This window comes from Anoplopoma fimbria, chromosome 2 (genome assembly GCF_027596085.1).
Source record: "Anoplopoma fimbria isolate UVic2021 breed Golden Eagle Sablefish chromosome 2, Afim_UVic_2022, whole genome shotgun sequence".
NCBI lineage: Eukaryota > Metazoa > Chordata > Actinopteri > Perciformes > Anoplopomatidae > Anoplopoma > Anoplopoma fimbria.
The window spans coordinates 29664610-29684406 of record NC_072450.1 but is presented as its reverse complement, the minus strand read 5'-3'; the positions used below and the strand labels follow the sequence as shown (position 1 = coordinate 29684406).

The 19797-nt window shown below is 41.4% G+C and overlaps 1 protein-coding gene across 1 annotated transcript; it reads left to right on the top strand.

Annotated features, from left to right (window-relative positions):
* The first annotated feature begins 3511 nt into the window (after nucleotides 1–3511).
* On the top strand, nucleotides 3512–19172 carry tollip (toll interacting protein). Its single transcript, XM_054610100.1, has 6 exons — nucleotides 3512–3654; nucleotides 5604–5753; nucleotides 14579–14761; nucleotides 15737–15889; nucleotides 17589–17673; nucleotides 18035–19172. Exons 1-6 carry the CDS (start codon nucleotides 3622–3624, stop codon nucleotides 18256–18258), a joined length of 828 nt encoding a protein of 275 aa, XP_054466075.1. The 5' UTR covers nucleotides 3512–3621; the 3' UTR covers nucleotides 18259–19172.
* The last annotated feature ends 625 nt before the right edge of the window (nucleotides 19173–19797 follow it).

Genomic DNA, 19797 nt, shown 5'->3' with positions numbered 1-19797 from the left:
TTAATCTATATCAACGTGTAATGGGACCAAGTCTGTAGCTTCCCCTGAACAGGAACAATTTGCATGAGGCGAATCTTTATGAATATTACAGAAATACATATATAAAATGGCAATTTAAAATACCAGCGGAATTGAGGTAAGTAGGCAAGATAATGTAATGTTTGGATGGTGAAAGTACAAGTTAATTCTCCTCAAGTTAAGAAGGTCAAGTCTGCTTGTGCACACCGCCCAGCTGGACGACTGTCAGAAAAGGGGGAAAGCAGGCCTAACACCAAAATAACGCATGCACTACATATTTACATATGCACTCAGCTGCCCCTCTGACGGCAGATGTAGCATACGTTTCTCCCCAGCGGAGGGTGTCCTTGGAAGTCACAACCTCTTCACCTGGCCTTGCTGGTGTGATGCCCCATGGCCATGTTCTGGACGACTTGGACCATGGTTAGTTGAGCTATTTGTAGTTGCTTGTCTTTGGACTCGCTTTTTCTTCTTTTTGTCTTCGGTCAGCTGTTTTTCTGCGTGATTGGCGTGTCTAATGAGCTCAGTAAGGCGACATTTCCAGGTGCCTTCCTCCTCCCCTCTAGCTGCGGGTTCGTATACGTAGTATGGCGTGGAGTATTGTGTAGTATTCAGCAACAGGCTGTTTGGCTTTTGTTGTGGCGTGACTGGAGCTGGGTCTACAGTGGGTGCTGGAGGTTGGACTGTGGTTGTCTTGGAGGACATGCGTGGAGATCAGGATCCACCCTGTACAGCTTGGGATGGAGAGAAGTTGTCTTGGCGTAGTGAGCATAGCTCCAATCAGAGGGTCATATGGATACCCGGCTTCGTAGTCGATCCTTGGGCCACTTAACCCCAGTACAAAAAAAAACTTTGGGTGTGGACTGGATGTTGCATGAATGTTAGTTAGAATGTCTGATGGTGGCACCTTGCATGGTAGCCTGTCATCAGTGTGTGAATGGGTGAATGATATGTAATATACTACTGATTGTAAGTCGCTTTGGATAAAAGCGTCTGCTAAATGCGTGACTGTAAGTAATGTAATGTCTGAGGAGCTTTGTCTGTTCCTTTTGTGTCTGATGTATCTGCTTTAGGCTGTGACTTCCTAACTTGCCTTCTTCCCCTACATTCTGCTTCATCTTTCCGTATTTTTAAACACCTTCAATGGCTTTCTATCAGTTTTAGTTTTTCAACCTTTTTCTTTCTGATTTCAGTTTCTCTCTTATAATTCTGTCTGTGGCCCTCTATTTGTCTTAGACTAAATAATCCTTCTTGAGGAAAACAACATTCTTCTACCAACATTTTTAGGTGTTGACAACTGGATTCTCCGTATTTGGTTTTCATGAGCGTGACGATGGGTCCATCAGGCAGAGTAAGCTGATTACTTCCCTTTGTCCCCATTTTATTCCTTTATGAGGTTAACGCATTATTTCTTTAACTACACAGTCGTCACACTGAGTATTTCCTTTATTTTTAGACATCTTTATCCTTATGTCTCTCTGCTGTCATGGGTATTAAATCTGACTATTGAATATCCACCCTTGTTTTCTGGTCCTCCCTTTCACACTTTTATGATAGTAGGTCAACCAACATTCACAATAAACTCATCAATTTTAAAAAATTTCAGTATCTCACCAGATCTTTAGAAGTTTTATCTGGACTCAATCAGGTCCTTCAGGATCACAGTGAAGACAATCAGGAGCCTTTGGGGATCGGTCCTCTCGTGTCTTAAGAATTTTGTGGAGTTAGAGGCAGGAGAGTTCTCCTGGATGATCAATTCACCGTCCGCCGCTGGTTCCAAACTATCTTTCAAGGGATCCTGTTCGTGGCACCAAGTTTGTGGTGGAAAAACTAATCAGAAATACAGAGTGAGTCCTATGGTACTGGAATTAAGAACGTTGAGATAAACAATTCGACTTTGTAAGTTTTATTATTCTTATTCTTTATATTAAATCAAATCGTTTTCAGGATATTCAACATAAATTTCTTTATAATGCTTGTAAGACTTTACAGGGCTTGTACAAAGGCAATAAAATAATTCATGAATGTGAGACATGAGTTTACAGATAATTACAATCCCTGCTTGGCGTTGTGGAAGTTTATTTATGGCTTTTTGCCAGTTACACTGTCTTTTTGATTCTTCGCAGTTCATTATGTTTGTACGCCCTCTGGCGTTTCGGAGAATAATGCAAGAAACAGCACATTCAGCATAACCCCATCTGAGGAGGCTCATGCTAAGGTTCCAAGCGTGAGTATAAACAAAGTTTCAGACACTGGCTTTGCATTAGATTTTTGAGTCTTTATTGATCACAGACGTAAATATCACATGAGAAAATGTTTTTATTTTTTATTTAAATAAAATCAAGAATGAAAGATGTTCACTGAAGGCAAAATTCTAGACTAAAGTGTATATTATACTAACTGCCTGCTGATTTTTAAACACTTTTTCTACAGCTGTTTATTTATTAAGAATATGTGGCCAAATGTCAGGAACAATTTGCATGAGGCGAATCTTTATGAATATTACAGAAATACATATATAAAATGGCAATTTAAAATACCAGTGGAATTGAGGTAAGTAGGCAAGACAATGTAATGTTTGGATGGTGAAAGTACAAGTTAATTCTCCTCAAGTTAAGAAGGTCAAGTCTGCTTGTGCACACCGCCCTGCTGGACGACTGTGGGAGACAGAAAAGGGGGAAAGCAGGCCTAACACCAAAATAACGCATGCACTACATATTTACATATGCACTCAGCTGCCCAGTGACCCAAACTGGCTTCATCCCAAAATTTGAAACACTTTACATTTGCTATTCAACATGGGGTTATAGTGGAGCACAAACTAATTTTGTTAGTATAATGTCACTGGTGAGGTGTTTCATACAAAAAATCCAATATACTAATTCACCCCATGATGAATATATTTGCAAATTCGTTTTCATCATCATCATCCTGGAAAAGATGAACAATCCCCAAGCTCTACAACTAGTTGCTTTACTAACTAAATTAAAGCTAAAATAACCCCTTGTAGTATATATTATTCTTATTTATTAGTGTTCTATTCAATCTGGTGTGATAAATTCAATTATTATATTATTATTATTATATTATTTTAATAATAATAATATAATAAAATATTATTGTATTATTATTTTCATAATAATAATAATATAATAAAATATTATTGTATTATTATTTTCATAATAATAATAATATATTATTGTATTATTATTTTCATAATAATAATAATATATTATTATTATATTATTATTTTATATATTATTATATTATTATTTTCATAATAATAAGAATATAATATTATTATTATTTTTATATTGTTATATTTTTATATTATTATCATTATTTTCATAATATATTATTATTATTATTTTCACAATATCTGTTCCGAATGAGCTCATTCTAAAAGAAAAAAAAAACTTGTCCTCATATGACGCATGAGGAACTTGGATGTAAATAAAGATTAAAAAAAAAAAAAAAAAAAAAAGCACTTCCGGTTCAAGCCTAAACTAATCCGAGCGAGCACAACAGCTACCGACGAGCTACAAACACGTCTGTGGTCAGAGAAGACGTCTCATCCAGTCCGCCAGACACCGAAGACACAACATGGCGACCACCGTCAGCACCCAGCGGGGACAGGTAACGTTACGTCACTGTAGCGGTGAGGATCAGAGGCAGACACAGCGAGGCGGAACTAGCTGATAGTTAACACGAACACAACAGCAACAAGCGGCAGCACTCAACAGTGACGACAGTGAGGGACTCAACAGTGACGTCACAACGAGCTGTCCGGGTCGCTGGTCTACGAGAACTAAGAGAAGCCAAAAACTGTTATAAAGTGTTGCAAAATGATAGAAGTCAGAAGTCAGAAGTAGGCCTTTACCAGTGATTACTCCAAACACCCACAGATCAGGGTGTGAACCCACAACATCCAGGTCTTTCCCAACCACATTAAGACACAGTTACATCACATTTGCGGCCAAATAAGCTATAAGTTATCTCGGCTAAATGTTTTTGGGAGATAATGAGGTGATGTTTCATAATTAACGTCACAACGAGCTGATGCTGGGTCAGGTGAACTAGGGTCCTGGGTGCAGCTCATGCATGGATTACGTTGGCAGTTAAATACCCGGATGAGACACAGAGTTTTGGTTCTAGAGACAACAACAACAACGACGACGAGTGAAAAGTTGGCAATCTACTGGGATTGTTGCCTGTTAAAGTCCCTTTCCGGGTTGCTGGTCTACGTGAACTAAGAGAAGCCAAAAACTGTTATAAAATTACGCAAAGTTATAGAAGTCGGAAGTAGGCCTAGTAATCAGAATAAATAACCTTTAACATGAGGTTCGTTCGAGATGACTGCGCCTCGCCTCGAAAGTGGACGAGAGCAGGCGAACAATATTGTTCACATTCAATATTTGGCTGATAATAATAATAATAATTCTTCTTCTTATTATTATTATTATTATTATTATCAGCCAAATCATTGCACAACGTGAGTCCACTAGCCAACAATCTAGCGTCAAATCTTACATTTACACAGAAAATAAGAATTTTCTACAAAACGTGGTGTTTGTTGTCAAAACTAAGAGCCAATCAGCTCTTTGATCAGGAGACAGCCAGGCGTTTCCCATCATGCACTGGGCCATGCAGTCGGTGGAGAGCAACTGCGGCGCCTTGCTCTAAAACCTGAAGCACATTAAGACACAGTTACATCACATTCGCGGCCAAATAAGTTATAAGTTATCTTGGCTAATATTTTTGGGAGATAATGAGGTGATGTTTCATAATTAATTGCCTATTGAATGCAGGTGTTTTCACTTCACTTTTACTTAAGAGAGACTGTCTTTGGTTAATATATAACAAGTTATTTCTGCATGAATAAGGGCAGGCCGCGTCTTTCACATTGCATCATTTGCTGTACACTTTTCTGTCTTGCTTCAACAGGCTACATGAGTGATTATGACGAGTTAATACGGTTGCAAAGAAGCAGGAATGGCGATTTTTAAAAGCACGATATACTGTAGTATTTATTTTATTACTTGTTAGCATTAACACACCAGACATACTTCCTGCTTTCAGCGATGAGAACGCTTCTCTGATGTTCTAACCTCAGGCCAGCATGGAAAAAGGAAAAAAAAAAGCGTGAGGCCAAGGCTGCTTTGTTTCATCTTAATATCCTGCTGTAGCTTAAACACCATGTGGAATGAATAATACATTTTCCAGTTTAGTCCTGAGTCCTTGTGTTAATTTATGGTTTTTATTTTGTTATATGCCAGATATACTGTATGGGTCAATGATGACCTGTATGTGAGCAGTTTGGACAGCTGAAGATGCTTTTTGTGTCTTGTTCGGGCTGTTTTCCTGATGTAGTATATCCCAAAGCTATTTCAGGTCCTGTCTTTTAGGGTGCACCAGAAGAGAGGTGATTAATGGTTTCATAATGTGATGTAGTCACGTGTATTCATTTTGAACCCTAGCTTCATAAGAAGTGCAGTTATCAAGGTATCAAGTTTGAACTGTTCATATGTCTCTGGTGTGTTTTTTGTCAGTCTAAATCCCTGTATTTTATTCATTTGTCCATTCAGGTGTTCATTGGGGAGCTTCCCCAGGAGTTCCTTCGGATCACTCCGACACAGCAGCAACAGCAGGTCCAGCTTGACGCTCAGGCTGCCAGGCAGCTGCAGTTTGGAGGATCAATAGGCACCGTGGGGCGACTCAGCATTACCGTGGTCCAGGTAACCATATCTCAGCTTTGCTGCTAGAAATACGACTGTATCTTATTTTAATATTTGTACCAATATGGATGATATGATATTGGTTCTGGTAAAATGTATTTTTTAATTTTTTTTGTATCTTTCCCTTTCCTTTGGTGTGTTATACAGCGGGTAAAATAAATATTGAACACGTCACCATTTATCTCAGTAAATATATTTCTAAAGGTGCTATTGACATGCAATTTTCACCAGATGTCGGTAACAACCCAAGTAATCCATACATACAAAGAAAACAAAACAAATAAGTTCAGAAAAGTTATGTGTAATAAAATGGAATGACACAGGGAAAAACTATTGAACACATGAAGAAAGGGAGGTTCAAAAAGGCATGGAATATATATTTACTGAGAAAAATGGTGACGTGTTCAATACTTATTGTACCCGCTGTATATTTTTGTACACGTAAAAGGTCTGTAGAGTTGTAATACATTAAGTCCACGCCATAACAGGGTTACTCACCCCCTTAGAAGCACTGCTCCTGAGCTGCCTGAAACGGCTTGATTGAAATCTTGCCTTCATTTCCGTAACATTATGAGTCATATTGTAATACATTGGCATAATACCTCCTACCGGCTAGTTTTGCATGCCGTCAAAAAGGGTTAGAGGGAGCGGAGCTGGGGCTCCGTCGGAAGATTTCAGTTTCCGGCCTTAATGGCGAGAAGACGCTGTGTTCTTGGTATGGACCACCAAAGGAAGATTTCTTGACGAACAAGACGCTTAACTTCTTTTAATGCATTTTTCTGAACTTTCAAAACTGGACACAGTTCATGGCTGGATTTTCTAAACACTCGCTGCGGAAAGACGATGCCTTAAGATGATGGCGGTTCCGGATCACAACCTGTAAGTTTGATTTTATTTTTTTGTAATGTTTAAAACAACCAAGGTAGCTAACGTTACTAGCCGGGGTTCAAGTGCAGAGCTAGACCTTGCACACAGTGCTCAGCTGTAGGCTTTGGCTAAGTTGTGTTCTAAAGGCTCTGCTAATCAGCTTTAGCCCCACTGTCACCTAACACTGTGTAGAATAAGAGGATTGACTATTTTGATCAGTGAGGAGGTAGGTTTGTGATTACAAGTAGTACTTTGTAATCACAAAGCCGCTATCCACTTTGATTTACAACTGTTGTTACGACTGGGTCAGTCATTACATTTTTGCCATTCTACAATAGTAGGTTGTGTCTTTTTTTATTTATTATAATGAAAATGAGGACCGTGAGCAAGCAACAACATCTGCAGGAACAGCTGTCTATAAGGTTGTGTTTCCCAACTCAAAGCAGGGTGAATGCATTGCAGAGCCAGTTAAAAAAGACCCTACAAACAGTTAGTTGTAAAATTTGTTTTATTTTTTATAAAAAGCATTATACAATGAACATAAAATGTGAATAACCTTTTAAAAAATATATATATATGGAAGCAAGCATACTTAGTTTAAAACAGAAAATACTTTTAAATGCTATGTTTTTACAGACTACGTGGATTAACTGATGAGGCTGGTATTTGAGGAGATGTTTAAGGACCCAACTCCATTTGTTGAGGAGATGCCGGTATTGCCTGTATGGAGAGGATCAGACATTATTACCATTGCAGCTAAAAACTGTGTATAGTATGACAGTATTTACAAATGTGTCTCATTTTATTTTTCTATATTTGTACTAAACATTTGTGTTACATTATCGGTAATAACAACTTGCTCTGCTTCTATTTTAAGCCTCAAATGTACATAGTCAGCTCTGTATATGTTTTGGATGTTCTGCAGGGGGAATGGATTCAAACAGTTTGGCTCTAGGCCAGGATTATGAGCCATCTCAAAACCTAATGAGGGAAATATGACAATGATTTACAGGAAAGACTGTTATATAATAAAGCAGGTGACATTTTATAATACTAGTGTTACTGTACACAACACAAATCTGTTATCTCTAAATCTGCTGTACTCCAAATAACATTACCAAAGTCACTAATAAAACACATTTGTTTTTAACAGGAAACATGTGTTAGTAGCTCTTTGGTGTTTTGTGTTTTACACCACAGCATAGGCCTGTAGCCTAATGCTAGGTGTATGCTAATGTTGACTTTTTTTCCAGGTAGCTGGCTAGCTACACATACCAGTAATCTAACCCTCCAGCCCTGGTTGTGACGGTGGTCAGGGTCTAGCGGCGTGTTCCTCCTTACTTTCAATAACTGACTTGCGTTCAAACTGATACTGCACTACAGATACTATCGTTAATCTGGCTACGACAGTGTTTTCAGCCACTCGGGGAGCCCCAAAAGACAGTGTACACCGTCAAAAACAGGTGAAACAGGGAACCTCCGACTCATGGTCTGGGGGCAAAATTTACTCTTGCCCCCAGACCATGAGTCTTCTTTGCCCCCAGACTCCAGGTCTGGGGGGGCAGGGGGTTGCTGTGGCAACAGGAACCGGAGGAACAGGAACCTAGGACCGCTGCGACCCAGCTGCAACAGGAAGCAGGGACAGCTGCAACCCAGCGGGAACAGGAACCGTAGATTGCTGCGGCCCATTGGGAACAGGTACAGGGGAAAGTTGCGGCCCAGCGGGAACAGGAACCGTATATTGCCGTGGCCCAGCGGGAACAGGTACAGGGGAAAGTTGCGGCCCAGCGGGAACAGGAACCGTAGATTGCCGTGGCCCAGCGGGAACAGGAACCAGAGACCGCTGTGGCCCAGCGGGAACAGGAACTGGGTGAAGTTGCAAGAACAGGAATCTGAGGTAGCTGTCCAACCAGTCCTGGTTGTGACGGTGGTCAGGGTCAAGCGGCGTGTTCCATGTGACTCTCAATAACTGACCAGCCACTCAGGGAGCCCCAAAAAACGGGTGAAAAAGGGAACCTCAGACTCGTGGTCTGGGGGCAAGGCCGACAGGCAAAACGGTTCAAGGGGCGGCCAGGAGGACGACCAAACGGGCAAAACCGTCCTGGAGGACAGCCATGAGGACGACCGGGCTGCCGAAGCTGCTCTGGAGGTCGCAGCTCTGGCGACTGGGTCTTTGGGGCCCGGCAGCCTTAGGCTCTGGAGACTGGGTCTATTTTGCCTGGGGCTCTGGATCAAAGAAGGCTGGAGCAGGGGGCTGCAAACGGAGGAACAGGAACCGGGGACCCAGCGCCAACAGGAACCAGGGACAGCTGCGACCCAGCAGCAACAGGAACCGGGGACAGCTGCGACCCAGCGGCAACAGGAACCAGGGACAGCTGCGACCCAGCGGCAACAGGAACCAGGGACAGCTGCGACACAGCGGCGACAGGAACCAGGGACAGATGCACCCCAGCGACGACAGGAACTGGGGACAGATGCACCCCAGCGACGACAGGAACCGTAGATTGCTGCGGCCCAGCAATAACAGGAACCAGTGGAAGCTGGGTGAAGTTGCGGGAACAGGAACCAGTAGAAGCTGGGTAAAGTTGCGGGAACAGGAACCAGGGGAAGCTGGGTGAAGTTGCGGGAAAAGGAACCAGTGGAAGCTGGGTGAAGTTGCGGGAAAAGGAACCAGGGGAAGCTGGGTGAAGTTGCGGGAAGAGGAACTGGAGGAATCTGTGGCCCAGAGGGAACTCGGACAGAAGTCGGCCGGACAGCCGACAGGAAACGTGGAGCAGGAGTCGGCCGGACCGCCGACAGGAACCATGGAGCAGGCGTCGGCCAGTCGCACACATAGGACCTCAACCAATGACGCATGAACTGCTGAGACATTGGCTCGGAGCACAGACACGAGAACTGGTAAATAGACTCGTACTTATATAGCGCTTTTCTAGTCTTCCGACCACTCAAAGCGCATTTTACACTATATGTCATCATTCACCCATTCACGACCATTCTTACACTGATGGCAAGGGCTACCATGCAAGGTGCCACCTGTCATGATCTATCTAAGCATTCACACACTGATGGCACATCATAGCTATTTGGGTCAGTATCGGAGCAATATCCTATATCAGTATTGATATTGGTGCATTTGTAGATATCCAAAATGCGCCCACACTGCTAATCTAATTAACTTTTTTGAAGGATATAGGGTTGGAATCCATTTGACATATTTACAACAATTTTTCTTAAACAGGCCCTATTATGCTATTTTCCGGATGCATATTTTTTATCTCCAGTTACAGTTACAACATGTTTACATGCGTTAATGCTCATAATCCTCCTTGTTTTTCTCATCCTGGCTGACCTGCAGCACCTCTTCTCCCCTTCTCTCTGAAATGCTCCGTTATAGCGCTTGCTCCTCCCTCCAGAAAGCAAAGTCTGCTCTGATTGGTCAGCTAGCCCGCTCTGTTGTGATAGGTCAACGTTTTTAATTTCAAAAAACTATTACTGCGGAGCTTCAGCTCCATCCCTCTCTTTTGTTGTTTGAGGGCCAAACTAGCTAGAAGGAGTTTTACGTCACTTCTGTAACATTGTGACCTCATAAAGTTACGGAAGTGAAGGAGAGAATTCAATGGAGCCGTTTCAGGAGCTCAGGAGCTTCCGCGGGGGAGGGTAACTCCTTTTAGGCGTGGACTTCAGGTTTTACACTCTACGGACCTTTTACATTTACGAAAAAAATATATAACACACATAAAGAAGAGGGGAAAAGTGGAAAAGCATAATAGGGCCACTTTAAATATACTTAAAAAAAATGTTTTAGTTGATCCCAAATCTGTTTCGTAGCGCTGGGGTTCCAGCTGAAAGAATGTGACTAAAATTGTGTCATAAATGCCATTAGAATCCAACTGCAAAACATTAGTTTAATATAATACACACATGTAATTATATTCAGATCTATCATTATCATCATTATTAATCTTATAATTTACACATTCACATAGTCTGCGATATATTACCAGCTGTCCTTCCTGCATCTGTCAGTTTAAACTGTTACTTTTAATATGGATTATGACTTCAACTTTATCATTTTTGTTTAGTATTATCTAACGATTCATTAACCGAGCTGTGATTGGTCAGTAGGTGGAACACCCAACCGGGGACTATGGACTATGACCTGACTATGGAAACTGTAGGACTAAAAACCCAGAGTTAACCCTGAATTTACCTCGCTAACCACCACAAATCCTGATTTATAGTACAGGCCTCAGGTCAGCCACTCCAGACACAAACACATCTCAGCATAAAATAAGATAATCCTTTATTAGTCCCGCAGCGGGGAAATTTACAGGATTACAGCAGCAAAGAGGATAGTGCAAACACGAGACATAGTAAATAAAATAAAAAAAACACACGATCAAAATAAGTATTATAAATAAGCAAATGAGCAATAAAAACAGTAAGAACAGTAGAGATCCACAGTAAAAATATATATACGGACAGAATTATTATAAATGTTGTATTGCACAGTGTATTGATGTATTAGTGTATTATTGTCATGTGGTCTGCTGGGAGCAGAGATGGTTGTGCAGCCTGACAGCAGCACGAAGGAAGGACTTGCGGTACCTCTCCTTCAAACACCGGGGGTGAAGCAGCCGGTGGCTGAAGAAGCTGTACAGAGCTGCCAGGGCGTCCTGCATGGGGTGGGAGGTGTTGTGCATCAGGGATGACAGCTTGGCCATCATCCTCCTGTCTCCCACCACTTCCACCGTGTCCAGTGGACACCCCAGCACACTGCTGGCTTTCTTGACAAGTTTGTTTATTCTCTTCCTGTCGGCTGTCGAGATGCTGCTGCTCCAGCAGACCACTGCATAAAAAATGGCTGATGCCACCACAGAGTCAAAGAAGGTCTTCAGGAGTGCTCCCTGCACTCCAAAGGACCTCAGTCTCCTCAGCAGATAGAGTCTGCTCTGACCCTTTTTATAAAGTGCATTTGTGTGATTAGTCCAGTTTATTGTTTAAGTGAACACCCAGGTACTTGTAAGATTTCACAATCTCAATGTCCAGTCCCTGGATGTTCACTGGTTCCGGAGGACAGTGTTTTCCCCGGCGGAAGTCCACCACCAGCTCTTTGGTTTTACCAGAGTTGATCTGGAGGCGGTTCCGCTGGCACCATCCTATGAAGTCCTGGTTCAGTTCTCTGTATTCCCTGTCGTCATCGGCGGAGATGAGGCCGACTATTGCAGAGTCATCAGAGAACTTTTGCAGGTGGCAGTTTGCAGAGTTGTATGTGAAGTCCGATGTGTAGATGGAGAAGAGGAATGGAGCCAGAACGGTTCCTTGTGGGGCCCCCGTGCTGCAGGACACCAGATCTGACTCACACTCCCCTATCCTCACATACTGTGGACGGTTGGTGAGGTAGTCCAGGATCCATGCAGCGAGGTGGTGGTCCACCCCGGTCTGCTCCAGCTTGTCCCTCAGAAGCAAAGGCTGGATGGTGTTGAAGGCACTGGAGAAGTCGAAGAACATGACTCTCACAGTGCTTCCAGCGTTTTCCAGGTGAGAAAGGCATCTTTGTAGCAGGTAGATGACAGCGTCATCCACCCCGATGCCAGATTGATAAGCGAACTGAAGTGGGTCCAAAGATGAGATCACCAGGGGGCGGAGGTGCCCAAGGACCAGCCTCTCCAGGGTCTTCATCAGGTAGGATGTTAATGCCACCGGCCTGAAGCTGCAGAAGTCCTTGGCCCCCGGGGTCTTTGGGACTGGTACCACACAGGACGTCTTCCATAGCTGTGGTACCCTCCCCAGCTTCAAGCTCAAATTGAAGACGTGCTCCACTATCCCGCACAGCTGGTCTGCGCAGGATCTGAGGAGCCTTGAGCTGATGCCGTCCGGACCCGTGGCCTTTCTCACCTTTATCTTCCTCAGTTCTTTTCTCACCTGGTTATTTGTGAGGGACAATCTTCTAATATGACTTTCCTCAGTGACACTGATCTCCATATGGTTCAGGCTAAACCAGGGGTGCCCAACCTTTTTTTAACCAAGATCTACTTTTGAAGTTCATGACATGCCAAGATCTACCAAGTCAAACACAAGGGCCGGGCAATAACAAGTAACAAGGAACCCCGAGTGCAGGTCAAATGTAGTTTTTTTTTATTTGCACAGGAGAATAAACAGTAAGTTAAGTCCAATAAACGAGGAAATGATCAATGTGTCAAAAAATAGGTTGTCAAAACAGAACTTAACAAGCTCACAAGAACTTCACACCATCTCTCTCTCTCTCTCTCTCTCTCTCTCTCTCTCTCTCTCTCTCTCTCTCTGTCACATCAGACACACCAAAACTACAGAAAAGAGCAGCCAAGAACTCCAGAAAAGGCTGTGCAGTCAAAAAAAATCCAAATCTAAATAAAACACCACAATTAATACACACACACACACACACACACACACACACACTCCAGCCAGGCCAGTCCAACACACACACACACACACACACACACACACACACACACACACACACACACACACACACACACACACACACACACAAAAGTAGAGATAACTTCATAGCAGGCAGGAGGAGAAGGGAAGTCCAGTATTTCAGAATGCTTAACGGGGCATTGGCACTGGCAGAGAAACCGGCAGATGGATTCAAATTCAACTGGAAAACAGATAAAAATAGGAAAATACTTGTGAACCGTAAGAAAGTGTCGCTCCAAATTCCCCTTCTTCGGAATGGCCACAGCAGCATTACAGATCAGACAAACCGACTTTGAATTTGAAAAAGTAAAAAAGTAATCATCTTCCCACTCGCGATGAAAGTGATAAGTTTTAGCTTTTTTGGCTTCCGACATTATCTCTTCAACTGACAGCTACGTCTTCCCGCTGTAGAGTCCCTGGTTACAACCTAGCAACCGTGGCAAACCATGGCCAGCAATCAGACTCTAGCATGAATAAAAAAGGTTGCCTGCATACTTATTTTTATTTTTCATTTTATTATTATGAAAATACACATTGGCCTCTCATGAACAATGATTTGATTAGTGTTTTTTATTTTGTATTTTTTTTTTTTTTTTTTTTTGTCATACACTTCTCGCGATCGACTGAAACTCCGCCCAAGATCGACTGGTAGATCGCGATCGACTGGTTGGGCACCCCTGGGCTAAACCCTATCAGTCACAGTCGCTGTCCTTAAGTCAGTCACACACACACACACACACACACACACACACACACACACACACACACACACACACACACACACACAGTTAATTTGTCATGGTCTCAAAATTACACTGGTTGTCAGTTAAATCAGCAGTTTGGCTTTGGCTGAGCTCGAGTCAAGCAAAGCCCCCCGATACTTTGTTCATTTGTGTGTTAAAGGGTACTTCAGCATTGGGTCCTGCTTAAAGAAGTCTGGTTCAGAAATTCTTCCGTAACAAAAAGTTCCGTAACATTCTGACCTCATCCAATGGAGCCGTTTCAGGCAGCTCAGGAGCAGTGTGTCTGAGGGGGAGGGTAACTCCTTTTAAGCGTGGACTTCAGGTTTTACACTGCACACTACAAAATATATATAACGCACTAAAGAAGAGGGGGAAAGTGGAAACGCATAATAGGGCCACTTTAACTTCAGGTTAGTGTCAAGACTCTCTCAGAACAAACCGACACACATGTTACGTGACTCGCACAAAAGGAGGTTTCACCGCACACACAAATAATGCGGGTCCTCGAGATTCATTTTCACAGGGCAACAATACAGGGATCAGGACACAATAGATATCTCAGCTTCTACAATTTTCACAATCATGGAAACGTGACGTTATGAGACTGTGACGTTATGTAACCGTGTATATGGCAAAATAGGTTAATCCTGTCATCCCTAATACCACCATCCACAGGCAAGCTGAACTTTGCCAGTAGCCAAATTGAATGTATCACCTAACTGAAATCGTGTTGTTTGTTTTGCTGTATAGGCGAAGTTGGCAAAAAACTACGGTATGACTCGGATGGATCCGTACTGTAGGGTCCGACTGGGCTACGCAGTCTATGAAACACCAACTGCTCACAATGGAGCCAAGAACCCACGCTGGAACAAGGTGATCCAGTGCACGGTACCTCCTGGGGTGGACTCCTTCTACCTGGAGATTTTTGATGAGGTGAGGAGATGGAGCGGGTTGCACAGACCACAGTTGTTGGTCTGTCAGATTCAGCGGAACTGCAGCACATTCATAGATCATTTGACAAATGTTTGTTGAGCTTTTAAATTTCCAGCTGCAAATGACAAAAATAGGAATTGTTTTAGTATTTCAAATTATTGTTTAATCTACTATTTGGCTAATTGCTGAGGAAAATCCGAAAATTTTACAATCTATACTAAAGGTAACTGGCCACTTAGAGTTTTAATTAATTAATTTACTCAAACAAATCATTTAAATAACCTATACGTTTTTTTTGGATAAATAATCCAAAAAGGCATCACAGTACTGGCCTCGATAAAACTCCTTTTTTTTTTTTTTTTGTCGACATTTTTCTTTTTTCGGGATAACTTCAGTTGTAAACCTGTCAACTGACAAATAGGAAAACCACTTTGTCCCTTTTCATGTAATGGACTTGCGGAAATCATGACCTCAGTTTGATGAAATAAATTTGGTGGTTGATAAAACGGATTAAGGCAGTTGGGGTGCCCTGTCAATGAATATTACATCATTTTCACAAGATGCCGGTTTCCTTCATAATCCCACACACAGTTAAATGCAGCCGAACACTTTTTTTGAGTATTTTCTTTTTATATCAGTCATTTAAATGTAACTTTATCTCAATTATTGAAGTTCAATACCATATTTGTATTTATCATTTGCATTTTGTCTTCTGTGTAAGACAAAATGTAAATGATGAATACGAATATGGAAAAGTCAGACTGTTTGGAAGTGTGCAGCACCTTTAGTTGTAGAAACTGACTTCTAGTCTCAGTTGGGGTATTTCTTTGAGCTACAGCATCTGGGTTTAAACTAAGCAACATCTATTGTATAAACCACAGCTTCTGACTTTATGGCAATCAGGTTTAAGCCCCTCTTCGTTTTGCATGTGTGTATTACTCATGTTTCCATGTTGTTTGCTAATGTGCCATCCAGAGAGCGTTCTCCATGGACGACAGGATAGCATGGACTCATGTCACCATCCCCGAAGGCCTGAGGGAGGGCAGTGTGGTGGATGAGTGGTTTAGCCTCAGTGGCAGGCAGGGCGACGACAAGGAGGGCATGATCAACCTGGTGATGTCCTTTGCTGTAAGTAGATTCGGACCCCCTTGTCAAACAGACTTAAATTGTTCATCATCTTCTTGTAATGTGAGGCAAAGAGACAGTACAACGAACCGACCCATTAAACAAGGACCCTGTCTAGTTTACCATGCTTTTTGTAATTTCCATTCATATGTACATGTGTATACAGTACCAGTCAAAAGTTTGGACACACCTTCTCATTCAACTACTTTGAAGAATCTAAATTATAAAACATATTCTGTTTGTTGAGCATTTGTTTGTTTACCACATAATTCCACATGTGTTCCTTCATAGTTTGGATGTCTTCAATATTAATCTACAATGTAGAAAAAAATAAAAATAAAGAAAAACCATTGAATGAGAAGGTGTGTCCAAACTTTTGACTGGTACTGTATATAAATAGTTTTCTAGAACAATGTGTACAAATACTGTGACACACAAAAGCACTGCACTCAAAATGTAACATTAAGTAAGAGTACAGAAGTATTGACATCAAAATATACTTTTAAGAACCAAGAGTAAAAGGATAGTCATTATGCAGAATGGCCGATTTCCAATAATATATTTATGCTAGGCTTATATCATTGGTTTATAATCATTGCTGCATCTATGTGTTCAGCAATTTAATGTTGCAGCTGGTAAAGGTGGAGCTATTTTACCAAATAAATTAATAATTAGGTTATATTATGACATTATTCTCATAATATTACAGCTTGTTTCTAATAAATGGCATTATTTATTATGATTTCTTAAAGAACTTGTATGTTTTGTGAGCAGAAATCTTACTGAAACACATATGAGCTTTGAAAGGCAAATTGATTAAAATAAATGAATACATTATTGAGATGAATAGGTGCCACATGCACATTTAAACAACAGACACAAAAGAGGAGGGAAGAGCAAATCATGTGTGCTTACTCCTCAGGGATAACATTAAATGAGAAATGTTGATCTACAGAAAGATAAATATTGATACAGTAATACAGAATGCCTGCATTATATTCCATTATATTTGTAATTGTCACTGAATTTTGAGTTTTCCTGTACATAAATGAAAAATCCATAAAATGTTGAGACTGAAGCCCAAAGTGTTTCTTATAAACAACGTCCAAAACTAAAATGAACTGGATCTTTCGCATCACGTGCACTAGCAGCTCGGTTTCTAATCCATTAACATGAACGGAGGAAGGAGAAGAGCTATTTTAGGACCTTATGATTTAAATTAGGGCTATGTAAGGCTTTTAACTGGGAAGTTGATTACCTGGAAAAATATTATACGCTGGGTTACAGACAATGTTCCAATGTAAGTCTGTGGGGAAAAAGTATTTTTGGGCCCAATGGCATCACACAACATACCCAGAAGTTGTAATTTTGACCGGTTTGGCCACCCCGTGTTAATATGGAACCTATTCTCATCAGATATGATCTGGTCAAATATATTCTGTACAAGCAGTGAAGCTCTTGTGCAATACTATAACTATAATTATTCTGTCTCTATTTATAAGATTTTTCTTTCAGTTATTGTGGATTTTTTTTATTTTTTTTATTTCTTACTTATTTAAAATACTTGCTTGGTTTTTTTCTACTATGTCTCTTGTTTGCACTATACCTATGCTGCTGTAATCCTGTAAATGTCCCTGCTGCGGGACTAATAAAGGATTATTTTATCTTATCTTAATCTTTTTTGTCTCTGTCTTTTGACCAGTCCTTACCAGCAGGGATGATGACCCAGCCGGTGGTCCTAATGCCCTCTGTATATCAGCAAGGAGTAGGATACGTGCCCATTGCAGGTCTCACATGCGCGCGCGCACACACACACACACACACACACACACACACACACACACACACACACACACATACACACATACATACATACATACATACATACACACACAACCCAGCTTTTTGAAAACATTTGAAAATATTTTCTGTGGGTCTGGAAGAGCTTTGTCAAGTCTGAGGAAATAAACCTGATGATGTAATTAGGTTTAACACAGCTTCGGCTTGTAAACTACACATTTATATTAAAATGAAGCATCAGTCGCAGTTTGATACTGATGCATTTTTCATATTTATTTCATGTCAATTTTTTGAATCTGTTGCATTTGAACTGGTTACGTCAGCAGTGTGTTTTCCTGTGTTTGCTAGGTGTGCCTACAGTCTACAACCAGGGTATGGTGCCCATGGCGATGCCAGCAGCTGTGCCAGCTGTTGGGGGCCAGGGGCCGGTGTGCAGCGAGGAGGACCAGAAGGCTCTGCAGGACATGTTCCCCAACTTGGATAAAGAGGTGGTTCGCACTGTGCTGGAAGCACAGCAGGGCAACAAGGATGCTGCCATCAACTCTCTGCTGCAGATGGCTGAGGAGCTCTAACTGCAAAACACAAACTCACAGCTGACACACACACGCACACGCGCACACACACGCATGCACACAGACATATTAAACAGTCTTTATTCTGAGACTGTCCACTCTTTGCGCGCACACAGACTCAAAGCTCTTCCACATATACTGCAGCCATATCTGAGCTCCAAGGCATCCTGTTCATCCAGAGATCTGTTTCCTCTCCCTTCATTGACACTTGGCTTAAGATTATTTCAATAGCAGATATATTCTAGAAACTCATGTCAGGGTGATTGAGGTTCATATATCCCAGTCTGTGTTCATCCAGCTGATCCCAGGGGTTTGATTTGCACTGTTTGAGCTGTAGTTGGGCAAGTTCAGAGTCCATCTTCTGTTTTATGTTGACGTTGTTTTTAAATTGTATGTGTAGAAACATTTCTGTTATAGCCTGCAGTGAACTTTCACCATTTCATATGTTGCTGTAAAGTGCATTCAAAATCTGCCGGATTGTAGTGGATGCAATTAAATTATATAGAATCCTATATGTTGACGAGAGGGGGGGTAAGAATGAACAAATGAACTGATGACAGGGTTGAGGTTTAGAACTGAATGTCACATCGCTCCGGGCCATCTTTTACAATGATAACAAATGATTTGATTAAACCCATTTTCAATCAGGTGAGTAGGGATCTGAAGACTGTTATAAAGTAATATCCTGTGGAGCAACTTTTTTTAAATAATGTCCCTGTTTTGAGGCTCAGCAGGATGTTGTCTGTAGAGCATTTTAGACTGAAACACAGTGACTTGGGAATAGTGGACACCTGAAGACGGATTTAGGGAGCTTGTTCATGCTTCATAGATCGATGTAATGAATTGCATCTTCTAACAACGCAGGCAAGAGCTTTACATGATGGTCTTCTTGTTTTTAAAGCACAGTGTTTGTATGTGTTGTTATTCCTTTAAGTTTGTGGGTTACAAGGTCTTGATTCTAATGTGCTGTATGCCAAAGGTGTCATTTAGAGAAATATTTTCTTTTTTCGCTTCTCCCAAAACCATCACTGTCGAGATCCTTGAAATGTCATAGTCATTTTTATTCTCTCGTGATTCTGTTATTTTCAATTTATTAAATGAATTATTAATGTCAGCCCGGGCGATTGTCTGGCACCTGTCTAGGGTGTACCCTGCCTTTTAACATTCCAAAAGGAACATCAGAATGAATAGAAAACTCTTTTTTTTACAGATAAATTACAATATATAGACGCTAGTGAAAATAACTTTTTATCTTCATTTATCCATCTAAGTTGCATGAATATACTTTGTCAGGAATTTGCAGGGTTGGTAACTACACTTACTGTATAAGTTAGAGTATAGTTAAGAGGTGAAATGCCTTTAGCAGCTGACAGCTTGCTGCAACGAGGCGTCACGTTGAAAGCCGGCTGACCCGAAATTCCTTCTTTCAGCTCCAATTCAGTCTGACGGCCTCTGCAGTCACACTGCAAGCAGCCGCATCAGCAAGTGAGCAAACTGAATCTCCTATTTAACTAAGTAAAGTTTGGATAGACAATCATA